Here is a 13,037-nt window from a genome sequence, read left to right on the forward strand (position 1 = left end):
GTAAAAGAAGAAGAGACCTCAATTACTATTATTTTCCAGGAGTGTAAGACACAGGCTGAGAGCAACAAACACCACCTTGGCCACCATCAGCGCTGTTGTTGTAATTTAAGACACTTCTTGGAACTTTGGTTTGTAAGCACATCAGAAAGGCCAGTGCTGACTGCTTGCTGCCGACATTTTTTTGGTCCAAGTTAATGTTTGCTAAAACGCCTTGCTGGGAGAGGAGATGGAAAAGCCAGTCTCTACACTCTAACGGCAACAGAGGCCTCACCGTGTCTTCTACCAACCCATGTTTATGGAGCCTCTGATTTAGGGTTGTTACCTTCTCCTTTTGCTTTATGAAACAGAATCTCAGTTGAGAAATTTGACTACTTGCAGTCAAATGGAAGGATCTCAAAAGATGCAATAGTCACCACATTAAACGTAAACCAGTCGGCCGGGTGGTGGCGCACACCTTTAATCCCAGCACTTGGGAGGCAGAGGCAGGCAGATTGCTGTGAGTCCAGGACAGTCAAGGATACACAGAGACCCTGTCTCGAAAAACGGGGAAAAAAAAAAAAAGTAAACCAGTCTTTAATGCTCCAGAGCCCATTTTCAACACCTAAGTAACTCACATGTGTTTCACCTTTACAGAGTTTCAGCAGTACAAATATGTAAGCATGTTTCACTAAGGAAAGCAAATACTAATGGTACTTCTGATCTCGTTTCTTCAGCTCCAAACACACCTACAATGTGTAGCTCTAACACATAAAGCCGTAGGCTTGTTACCAACATCGAGAATTCCCTGCTTTTTAAAAAACAAGAATCCCTCATAGTAACTCAGGCCTGCCTGCTATGACTCATGAAGAATGGCTGAGGGGAAAGAGCAGTCTCGCTTCAGATAATATCAATATTCACACACACTTCCACAGCCTGTGCCACAGCGCATCCCAACGGCAACAGTGCAGTTAGTAAGAAAGCTTAAGTTCATCACAGGGGCTCTCAGTTAACTGCTTTCCTCCAGGCTGATGACTGACAGGTGTCGTTATCTCTGTGACCTTCCTGTGTGCCCCTGTTCTCCTTTGTGACCTCATAGTACAGCAATCACAGAACTGCTGTGTAATGTTCCCCCACAGGTTCATGCTCTAAACCAGTGGTTCTCAACCTGTGGGTTGTAACCCCTTTGGGGTCACATATCAGATATTCTGCTCTTCAGATATTTATACTATGGTTCAGAACAGTTGCAAAATTACAATTATGAAGTAGCAATGAAATAATTTTATGGTTGGGGGGGTCACATGACATGAGGCACTACATTAAAGGGTCGCAGCATCAAGAAGGTAGAATCACTGTTCTCAACACTTGTTCCTCAGCTGATAGCAATATTCTGGGGCTGATGTTACAGAAGTAGGCCACTGGGGGAGGGCCTTTAAAGGGTGTACTGGCCCCTGGCCCAGCCGCTTTCTTTGGGGACATATGTCCTAGCTAGCCACAAGGAATAATTAAGAAGCACAACTGTCCCAAAAGAGAAAAGGCTCTTAAGAGAGGTTGGCTGAGCTGGATGTGGTGGCACACGCCTTTAATCCCAGCGCTTGGGAGGCAGAGGCAGGTGGATTGCTGTGAGTTCGAGGCCAGCCTGATCTACAAAGTGAGTCCAGGACAGCCAAGGCTACACAGAAAAACCCTGTCTCGAAAAACCTAAAAAAAAAAAAAAAAGAGTTGGCTGGTTAACAGAGACTAGTCACCAAACCAAGATCATTACCAAACGATAACCATAAGTGACAGGTGTCTTTTACTGTTTGTTTAGTACACATCAGGCTAGTTAGTACAAGCCTTTACACTTACCAATTCCATGAACTATCAATACCTGAGCGAGGTTATTACTCGCCAAATGCTGTGGATGCCCACGGTCACAAAATTCACACTGCACAGCAGGAAGCCAAACCTAACCCTGTCCCGACTTTAGCCACCCCTCACCACCACACAACACAGCTCCCATGGTGGAGAGGCATGAATGGTGAGAGAGGCTGAACTAGCAGACACCTAAGATCCCATGCAGTGCCATGATCCTGTGAGACACTAAGCTCCATCTGCACTGTGAAGCATTTGTTTGTTGCTCTATCTTGACAGAGAAGTTAACAACAACAAAGATTCAACTAACTGTGAGGTGCTGCTGCCAAATAAAGTTGACTTAGGACTGAGGTTTAATTCTGTCTTGTGAAGAAGGCCATCAGAAAGTGCATGCGGTGTGCTTTTACCTCCTTGGCAGCAGCACATTCTTGCCAGCAGATAGAGCTACCATGAGAACATAAGCATGTTATTTACCTCTATAACGCACAGGGATTGTTCCAGCGAGGTTCACCAGCTCTCTGGAACTGCCATCATTAAAAACTGAAAGGAAAACACAAAATCCCATCATGAGCATTTTTGTACACACCATCATGTAAGTTGCTCTTTCAGAAACACCAGCTGACTATGGAAAGTGGCTAACTTGTCAGTGTTCAATAACAAAGACTCCTTCATTGCTTACTTAGCTTAAAAAGCTTTGGAATACTTGTAAAAATGGATCTGAGTGATGCATTTCCAAATACAAGCTTTTGGGCTACAACTAACATGATTTTAAGCCCATTTAAAAATCACTCTGAGCCAAGGGTGGGGGTGGGGTGGGTAGGTATGTGTGGGGGTGCACACCTGTAATCCCACCACTCAGGAGGCAGAGGCAGGCAGATCTCTGAGTTCCAGGCCAGTCTGGTCTAGAAGTGAGTCCAGGACAGCCAGAGCTACACTGAGAAACCCTGTCTCAGTCTCGAAAACCCTAAATAAATAAATAAAATTAAGATCACTCTGAAGTTACTGGGCTCTAGGCCTGAGATGGATGCCAATGACCATGCAAAGCTATATCCTCAATAAGGTTGTTTTTAACAAATTTAAGTATAAATATACTAGTTTAAAAAAAAAACCTCCATCAAGGCTGTGAGTATAGTTCAATGGAGCAATTGTCTAGAATAAAGACCCTGGGCTTGATCTCTAGTACCACTAAAGAGGAGGAAGAAGCCACTGCCAAGTGATGCCAAGCTAAAAGCTAACCTCCCATCATTTCACTTGAGAAACCCCACTGTGGCCTGGGCTGTGGCAACGCCAGTGGAGCAGTGCTTGTTCCACCACCAGCACTATGTGTACTGGGCATGGTGGCACATGCCTATAGTCCTAGCACTTGGACGGTGAAGACAGGAAAAGTTTAAGACCATCTTCATCTAAACACAAATCCTCATTCTCAACCCCAAAATGGCAACCCCAAAATTATAGTTCTGAAAACAGAGATGGCTCCATAGTTAAATACAGACACCTTCTTTCAACATGTACTTGATTTATTTTTATTTTATGTATATGTGTGTGTGTTGCTTGCATGTAGGTAAGCGCACCATGTACACAGGTATTCATAGAGAATAGAAGAGGGCATCGGATTCCTCTGGAACTGGAGTTACAGGCTGTTGTGAGTTGTCAAGCAGCTGCTGGGATTGAACCTGGGACCTCTGGAAGAGTAGTAATGTGCTCTTAATTGCTAAGCCATCTCTCTAGCCCCCGTACCGTTTATTTCCTGCTATTCTTTAAAAAACTAAAAATAAAAAGATTTTTACTGTATGTATATAGGTGTCTTGCCTACATGTATGTCTGTACCACACGGATGCTTAGAGTCTATAAGGGCCAGTACAGAGTGACAGATCCATGGAACTAGAGTCACAGATAGTTGTGTGCTGCCACATGGGTGCCAGAAAATCAAGTGAACCTGGATGCTTTTTATGTCCTTTGCCTAACGTGTGTGTGCTACATGGACTGCTTCATTTCTAACACTTGTTTAGAAAAGGACACTGTATCACACACAGCAAAGGCTGGACTGTGGATCTGTAGGACACAGGGCCACATGCTGGCAGCAAGAATTCTGGCACCACAGAAGCCAGAAATTTTTTTGAGACAGGGTTTCTTTGTGCAGCCATATTGTCCTAGACTCATTTCGTAGACCAGGCTGGCCTTGAATTCACAGGAATCCACCTGCCTCTGCCTCCTGAGTGCTGGGATTAAAGGTGTGCCCACACCCGGCCAGAAGCCAGAATTGTTAAACACGCAGGCTTAACTTGGTGATCTTTTGCTAGTCATCCAGGTCCCCCAGAATTCTGAGCACCGTTTCTCAGTCACATGTACTTTATGAAAGACTTTGCTATCAAGCTTCTTATAAAAGCCTCTTCCCTAGGCCCTTATCTTGAGTGTTGTTTCTCAGGCAACAGAAAGGTGGAGAGCCACGTGGAGGTTTGTCCTTTGATATGGCCCTGGGCAGGGTCACACCCCTGTGGCAGGTAAGCGATGACATCACAGGTAGGCGGATTGAAACAGAATCCTAACACCCATAACTGACATGATAAAAGGAAAACAGACTCCTGTAGGTTGCCCTTTGATTTGTACATGCATGCTGTAGCATACAGTCTATCTGGCTGGCTGGCTCTCTTTTGGAATGAAAAAAAAAAAAAACAAAAACAAAAAAAACAACTGTAGAAAGTGATTAACCAAATTATCTTTAAAATTCCCTCCTATGGGCCGGAGGTACAGACAGCATGCATGGGTGAGGCTTGGGGTTTGATTCCCCCCAGCAAAGAAAAACAAGTATCTCCCCAAGCCTAAATTTGTATCCTATTGTATCAAAGTAAGCACTCAACAGAACTGGTTTTTCAAACTTAACACCCTGCTGTTTCCTGACAGCTTTGTTAGGTGGAAGCTCAATCCTTCAATTGGAAACCCAAAAAAACTAAAAAGGAAAACAAGAAAATTATAGCCATAAACCCAAGAACAAACAGATATTCTTGTCGCATACACTTACCATATGAATCCAATACAGGTTTGAGATCTTTGTACATAGCGATGACATTGACAGTTTGACGGACAGTTAGATCTCTGTATTTGTACTGAAAAGCAAAAATTACAAAGTTTACTTAAAACCAAAGTGCATTACTTTACCGGTGGATTTTCTTTCTTTCCTTTTTTTTATTTTGTTTTGTTTTGTTGAGACAAGGTTTCTCTATGCAGCCCTGGCTGTCCTTGAACTCAGAGATCCACCTGCCTGCCTTCCAAATGCTGGGATTAAAAACCTAAGCTAGCACCACCAGGCTGTATTTTCTTAAAACATTACTTTGCTGCAGGGGACCGTACTTACCACCACCTAAGTGAAGCCTTACTAAAGCTGCTCACTATTTTAGTACTTTTATTCAAGTTAAAAGGGTCCATGCAAAGGGCTCAGTGGTTAAGAGCGCTAGCTGTTCTTCCAGAGGGTCCAGGGTGGATTCCCAGCACCCACATGGTGGCTCACAACAGTCTGTAACTATAGTCCCAGGGAAGCCAGCGGCTGTTCTCGCTTCTGCATGTACTTGGTATATGGACATACATGCAGGCATTAAAAAAAAAGTTCCCATCCAAAAATGTTTTTAATGAGGTTTCCTTTTATTGCCTATTCTGGCTTCAAAACTAATGATCCCTGCCACGGGCCCTGGGAAGCTGGGGAATTACCAGTTACTCAAAGACCATGCTCCACTTCTAGCAAAATCTTTCCCATGGGCTGGAGCGATGGCTCAGAAGTTAAGAGCACTGCCTGCTCTGAAGTAGTTTTTGGATCTAAAACGTTATGATATTCAGGACATTTATGCTCTTCCCCCTTTTCTCTAGCAAGTTCACGGCGGAGATGATGACGCTTCTTCCCTGGGAAGAAGCCTATACTGGGCATGCCTGTGGCGTCAGCATCCACTGCTTCAGACCCACAACAGCCCTGGACATTCCACCGTGGAGACAGTGAGATGTGGTCAGGTGTGCATGTTTGCTTGTAGGATTTTCTGTGATGGGAAAAGAGGTCTCAAGAATTTCTGCCTCAGCAACAGAAAGGGTGCACAGATATTTCATACCTACCCCTTCATCAAAACTGTCGATCAAAGTCACCAATGCCTGCTATATGGTGCGCCACGCCCAATTCTATCTTCACTTTACTTATAGGTGCTGTTTGATCAAGATCATTTCTTCCTCTTAAAATGTACTCATGGACTGGTAAGACGGCTCAACAGGTGAAGGCCTGAAGATCTGAACTCAATCCCCAAGATCCACATGGTAGTAAGAAACCATGAACTCCTACAAGTTATACTAACCTCCATATGCTCACTATCGCACGCACACACACGGATCAGCGTGACTCCTTTCTTAAATCTGTTCTTTCTCTTCTCATCAGTTATTACTGAGCTACAGGACTCGCTCCTTCATCTAATCTCACCTCTTTAGTGTTCTCCCTTCTGTTTTAAGTGTGTTAAAATTCCCCCATTACAGATCTCCAATCTATGGCTGGCACGATGGCGCAGTCAATAAAGGAGCTTGTTGGCTAGGCTTACTATCTAAGTTTGCTCCCTAGAACCTCCATGGCAGGAGAGACTGACCTCAGTGGTTTACTTTCCTACTTTCAAATACTTCCTGGCATATGTGCATTAGTTCATACATGCATGTCTTTTAAAAATATTTTCATTCTGAACCTCTTCCATAAACTCTAGGTATCTGTCCCTTCTTTCAGTAGCTTCAGTAATCAATGGTTGGCATCAATCCTAAAATATGTGGTTGTGACACCCACTCTTAAATTATTTAATTATTTAGTTTTTCGAGACAGGGTTTCTCTGTGTAGCCTTGGCTGCCCTGGACTTGCTCTTGTAGACCAGGCTGGCCTCAAATGCACAGCAATCACCTGCCTCTGCCTCCCAAGTGCTGGGATTAAAGGCGTGCACCACCACTGCCTGGCGTGACACCCAGTTTTAATCCCAGCACTGGTAAGTAGAGGCAGGTGGATCTCTGTGAGTTTGAGGCCAGCCTGGTCTACAAAGTGAGTCTAGGGTAGCTGGGGCTCGGTTACACAGAGAAACCTTATCTAAAAAAAAAAAAAAAAAAGTGTACCACCACCACTAGGTAAACTGATTTTTAAGTAGCATGACATCTTGATGAAATCTTAGGGGCACTGCCCTGCCCAGGAAGTGAGTCATCCCTTTATCCAGCATAATTATCTACACTACATTGGCTACCCCACCTGTTAGTGACTGACTGGCCTAGGATCTACTGTTCCAGTGCTTGTGTTGAGAAGGAACTATTTTACTCAATGGGCCGGGTGTTCAAGAGTAGTAACTTTTTCAGAAATTTTATTAGAATATACTTATAATTGTTCTACATTGTTACATTATTATTAACATCTTACTGAAACTAGCCTGTAAGTTAAATTTTCTCACACGGATACATGCACAGGAAAAAGCACAATATATAAGGTTCAATATGTCTGCTTTGTCTTGGAATATATCCCTATGGGTAAGGGAAGCGGGAGTATTCTGTAGCCAGTTACCAGTGTGACAGCTGCATATCTAATGAACACTAAACTAATCATGTTGGAGGTTGGTCTGATGTATTTTGATACTAATTACTGTTTGCTATCTTTGTGCCCCAAGTATTACTATGTTACCTTGCCTAAAAACTTATTCCTATTTGAACAATAAAAAGCTGAGACAGCTGGGCAATTGTGATAGGCGTGGCTAAGGCTCCCAGGCTTTGGGAGACAGAATCTTGGGAGAGAGGGGAGGGAGGAGAGGAAGGAGAATCGCCTTGGGTAGGATAGAGCCACGGGACACACAGAAGGGCCTCTGAAGTTCCACATGGAAAGAAATGCAGAACATTAGCAAGTATTTTGGGCTTATGGATGGGAGGTAGCCCAGATACAACTGATTAGAAGCAGATGGGTTGGGATGGAGACTGGGAGTTATTGGAGGATAGCTTAGGTAAATATCTGTCTTGCCCAGGTAGAGGCTCATTCTAAAATACATCAAGTGTCTGTGTTTTCACTGATTGCTAGTGGGTTAGAAAATAATCACCATAATAATAAATAGCCTAATAATAAACATTCATTAGGCCATACTTCAAAGTTAACCGCAACATGATCAGGAACAAAACTCATTAGCACCCTCCCAGCTTTATTCTTCCCACAGCTGAACTCTAGTTGCTGTTCAGGTACCAAACCTTGAAGTTGTCCTTGAATACCTCTCTCTATCCACAGCAAATCTCGCTCAGCATCACCTGACGAGATGGCTGAGTGCCTAAGGGCGCCTGCTCCTCTTGCAAAGGAACCAATTTCAGTTCCCCAGACCCACATTGGGAGACTCTGAACAGCCTGTAACTCCAGCTCCAGCTGTTCCAAGGCCCTCTTCTGCTTTCTGTGGACACCCACACGTATATGCACATACATACAGAAGTATACTTAAAAATTAATCTTTAAAAAAAAAAAAATCTCTGTATACACCTACCTCCAGAACCTGACTTCTACCTCCGTTCTTACACCTAGTCTTGGTTAGCATCTACAGTAGTCCTGTTGCAATTTACATCAACTGGGCTGGTGTTGTGGAGCATGCATTTAGTCTCACCACCAGGGGCAGAAGCAGGTGGATCTGTCAGAAGTCAGCCTGGTCTAGAGGGAGAGGGAAGCTAGAGCTGTGGCTTGGTGGTTAGCTCTTGCTCAGGTGGTTCACAAATGCCTGTAACTCTAGCTCCAGAGGGACCCAATACCTTTGGCTTCTGTGTGCACCTGTACTTGTGTGCACATAACCATTGCTTTGTGTGTGTGTGTGTGTGTGTGCAGAGTCTCACTGTGTAGCCTTGGCTGGCCTGGCCTGGCTATGCAGACATTGCTGGTCCTCAAACTCACAGAGATCTGCTGTTAAAGGCATCAGTCACTACATCTGCTCCATACACATAATTAAAAAACAAAACAAAACACTTAATTGTTTGCTATCATAATCCAATCAAATGCCAAAATCCTTACACTGACCTGCAAGGTCCCCCAGAATCTCCCACATCACTGACAGTCAACGTCAAGTGTCACTGCTTTCTGCCTGTCTCAGCTGGCCATGCAAGCGCCCTTTTGCTGAGGAACTTCTGTTTCAAACCTTTGTGTGTGTTTTTCCGTCTTCCTAGAATGTTTTTACCAGAGCTCATTTCCTTATATTGCTCAGGTTTCTGCTCAAACAGTAGTTGTCACAAAGCCCTCCCCTTACCATCCAAGAGAAAACTATGGCCTTAGTTAAATTTGTTAGTACAATTTCTAGTCTAATTGGGCACACTGCTGTACCCGTACAACTTATGGCACAAGGGCACTTTTTTTATTTTTTTGAGAGTCTCACTGTGAAGACCAAGCTTGCCTCAAACTCGGGATTTGTCTGCCTTTGCCTCCCAATTAATAAAAGTGTGTGCCATCATTTCAAAATCAAGAGCAACTCCCCCCCTCCCCGCGCGCGCCCCCCAGAGACAGGGTCTCTCTGTGTAGCCTTGATTGTCCTGGTCTCGCTTAGGCCAGGCTGGCCTAGAACTCACAGTGATCCGCCTGCCTCTGGCTTCCCAGTGCTGGGAATAAAGGCGTGTGCCACCACGCCCGGCTCAAGTTATTTATTTATTTATTTATTTATTTTTAAACACCATTTTTGTTTGTTTCGAAACAGGGTCTCACTGTGTATCCCTTGCTAGGCCGGAACTCGTGGTCTGTCTGTCCATCTCTGCTTACAGAGTGCTGGGTTTAAAAGGTCTGTGCCACCACGCCCAGCTAAACTGAAAACCTCAAAAACCTACGCTCTCTAGCCTTGCTTTGATAAAAGTATCAAAGCCAACTCAAAGACCGGAAGAGTTAGGGCTGAATCACATAACATAGATTTTTTTTTAATTCCAATTAAATTTGGTAAATTACAAAAAGCAAAACGTGATCACCAAACTAAGAAATATGCAAACTTTCCCAAAGGCCTTTTAAAAAGTGAGGAGCGAAAAACCCGCAACACCAGTCAAGCAGTGAGAAATTTTAAGTTCAACTTAAAGTAAACAAGCAAACAACTGCGTTAATCACAGCTAATGAATGCAATGGAACCGAACTGCGGAGTATTCCAGAGTGAGGAGGGGATGGCAATCTAGATTTTTCTGGCTGCTCTACTTCAGCGAGCCAATTGCACCAACAGTTCCCGAGCTTAGACTAGTGGGGACCGGATCTGAGCAGGCAGGGCCAAGCTCCGGGCCGCAGGACAAGGCGACAGCGGGGCAGTCTGGGACAGTAAGCAGCGCCGGGCAGAACAGCAGCGGCCGCGCCAGGCACGACCCCGCTTTTGTTTATGGAGGCGAAGGCGGGAAGGGCCGCTCCGCAGAGGGATGACGGCCTCAGCCCTGTCCGCGGGGCCGCCCTGTAGGGCGCGGGCTCACCTTGGACATCATCTTCTTCAGCTGACTCTCGGACACCGCCATGGCGCGCGCCTCCGTCCCCACAGGCAGAGGGTCAGCGCCACGGGGCCGCCCCAGGCCGCCAGACAATCGCCGCCGCCCCGCCCCTGCCAAGCAGGAAGCCGGCGCGCGGTGCTTCCGCTTCCCGCGCGTCACTTCCGGGGACGTCGCTCGGCCCGGGGAGGCCGGGCGTGGGTTATGGACAATGTCTACAGGTGCGCATGGGACCGATGTTGGCAAGCCTTTCTCGGCCCGTAAGACTCCTGCGGCTGGCCCGCTAGCGAACGTTGCCACAGACTGCAGCGCGGAAGGTCCTGCCTGTGCCCGCGCCACTCGCGTGACTAGCTTGTGGACTGTCTGTCCCCTAGGAGTTGCTTTCGGTGACGATGTCCCTCTGATTATCACTTGCGGTTTTTTGTTACTGTCGTTTTAAGTACTTGAAAGCCCTTCATGCTATGTTCGAAGGAGCAAAGGAGCTTTTTTCTCAGGGAGCCATGCAGTAATTTCCTCCTCGGGATCTTTTCCTCTAATAAGCCCACCGTAAAGATAACACCGGCAGCAGTCTGCCTTGCAGGTCCTTGAGGGCAGGCTTATTTTCAGATTAAAAAGAATTTTCCCCTTCAAACTTCTGAGCGACCTTTCTCCAGTGTTAATCCCAACGATGCGAGGAAGACCATGAACCCAAGTAACTAAATTAATTAAAGCAAGCAATTAATAAAGCCAGCACTTTTATTTGTGTACAGGTGGTCAGCATTGGACATAGGCAAGAAAACGGTTTTTCTAGCTCAGGGGCAGGGGAGGTTCCAAATGGGGCATTTGGCAGGCAAATAGGTGGGTTTACAGAATCGGAACATAATTGGTCATACCGTTTGTTGTGAAACAAAGGGGTCATTGTTGCAAGGTGGTCTTAAGGTAGTAATGACAAACTGGTCAAACGGTGGTAATGACAAGGTGGTTATATTAACAATGTGGTCATAATAACCTTTGGAGAGTTGTAGAGATGGCTCAGAGGTTAAACGCACTGTCTGTTGTTTTAAAGGTCCTGAGTTCAATTCCCAGAAACCACATGGTGGCTCACAAACATCTATAATGAGATCTGGTGCCCCCTTCTGGCTTTCGGGCATACATGCAGGCAGAATAATAATGTATAAATAATAATTAAAAAATAATAACCTTTTGAAACAAAGGCATGGTTACTGTTGGGAACAAGCAAAAGAAACATATTCTAAGTACTACCATTTCATTTTCAGACTTAATTGTAGGGAGAGACTAAATTCAAATTCCCAGGCCCTAGGGGAGCTGGGGACTTCCCAATAGCCCAACAGCTTCTATTGTAAGAAAACAGTAATCTGAGTCCAGACATCTCAGGGACAACTTGTAAGGAGATAGTGGTTTGAATCCAGCCATTTCAAGGACAACTTTCTCCATCTTGTTGGCAGGGTCAACTAAGTTCGCATTCCCAGGCCCAGGAACTTATTACTCCTATCCTAATTGATGGAAACTCCCTTGCTCAACCCCTTATGTTAAAATATGATTGGACAGTGCTACAGTGCCCCGCCCCCTACCTCGCTTTCTGGTTTCATCCTTTATTGATTTGTTGATTTTTTTTTCTTTAAAGACAGGGTTTCTCTGTGTAGCCTTGGCTGTCCTGGAACTTGCTTTGTAGACCAGACTGGCTTCGAACTCAGAGAGAGTCACCTACCTTTGCCTCCCAAGTGCTGGGATTAAAGCCTGCGCCACCACACCGGGCTGGTTGCATCTTTTAAATATGCTGTACAAAGTCCCGTCAAGGTTGAAGTTCAGCTCCAGAGTCTACTCTGCAACACCCTGGTCGATCAGTAGCGGCTTGATGACAATAAATTTTTGTCATCTGTATTGACTTGATGTTTGAGTTATGTTGGAGTTAAGTGGACCCACAAAAGATATCTTCTCCTGGAACAGGCAGAACAGAACCATTTGTAGTTAAGGTTACAGGTGGGGCATAGACCAATCCTTGACAAACAGAGGTCTAAACATAAACAGGAACGAACCTAGTTTGTTTATACTGTAAGATGGCTTTCAAGCCTAAAATGGAGGCATGCTGGCTCCACCAGCCCTATTTTCAGATTTTAATTGCCTTGTAGAATACACGAGGTGACCCTTGATCTAGGTTGAATTTCTATTTCCAATAAAAGCTTGCTATAGGTGTTGGGGACGGGCTACATGGCCAATGTTCAGCCATCTTGTCAGAACCTAGGTTCCTATTTCTCCAGAAGTCTGCCATTCACCAGAAACTAGCCGACCTTGTCCTAGGTCGGCAGTTAGACACCTGTTTATTGTGGGGGTTGGTCACTCTAGACCCCCGAGCTACTCCTTTTCCGGTGGGACTACTGATAAGATCAAAGGCCAACTGCCTGTGAGCAGCAGTTCCGGGAGCTTTTTCCTGACTAGGGAGCTTTTTCCTGACTAACCAGATCCTTCACAACTTTCCTGGAATTTCTCTCCTGCAATTAGCAGCTGTAAAGGTAGATACCTACCTGCTGGAGCATTCCAGAGTTAGGTATCCATAGCAACCCTTGCTTACACAAATACCCATGCCTCTGTGCCTATATAAACTCTGTGAAAATTTTCAGTAAACAGGGTTTGATCAGAATGCAGACTTGCCCCGTTCTTCGTGTCTAGTGTTCTGTCTCCATACAGGAAAATTTTCCTCCCGAGCTTTAGTCAAGCCGGGGCAATAGGTCTTGAAGAGATGGCTCTACAGTTAAGAGCACCTG

At 45.1% G+C, this 13,037-nt stretch overlaps 1 protein-coding gene across 2 annotated transcripts in view; it reads right to left on the reverse strand.

The window, feature by feature from the left end:
* The window catches only part of Tsg101 (tumor susceptibility 101), a 31,241-nt gene extending 20,840 nt beyond the window's left edge, over window positions 1–10,401 (reverse strand). For both annotated transcript variants that reach the window (XM_051148572.1, XM_051148570.1), the window contains exons 1-3: window positions 10,264–10,401; window positions 4,850–4,934; window positions 2,305–2,370 (exon numbers count right to left, since the gene is read on the reverse strand). In XM_051148572.1, coding sequence (XP_051004529.1) covers window positions 2,305–2,370; window positions 4,850–4,934; window positions 10,264–10,305 — 193 coding nt within the window. In that variant the 5' untranslated portion in view covers window positions 10,306–10,401. The remainder of the gene's footprint in view (window positions 1–2,304; window positions 2,371–4,849; window positions 4,935–10,263) is intronic.
* Window positions 10,402–13,037: the final 2,636 nt, after the last annotated feature.

The sequence above is a fragment of the Acomys russatus genome, chromosome 7 (assembly GCF_903995435.1).
Source record: "Acomys russatus chromosome 7, mAcoRus1.1, whole genome shotgun sequence".
In the NCBI taxonomy this organism is placed as follows: Eukaryota; Metazoa; Chordata; class Mammalia; order Rodentia; family Muridae; genus Acomys; species Acomys russatus.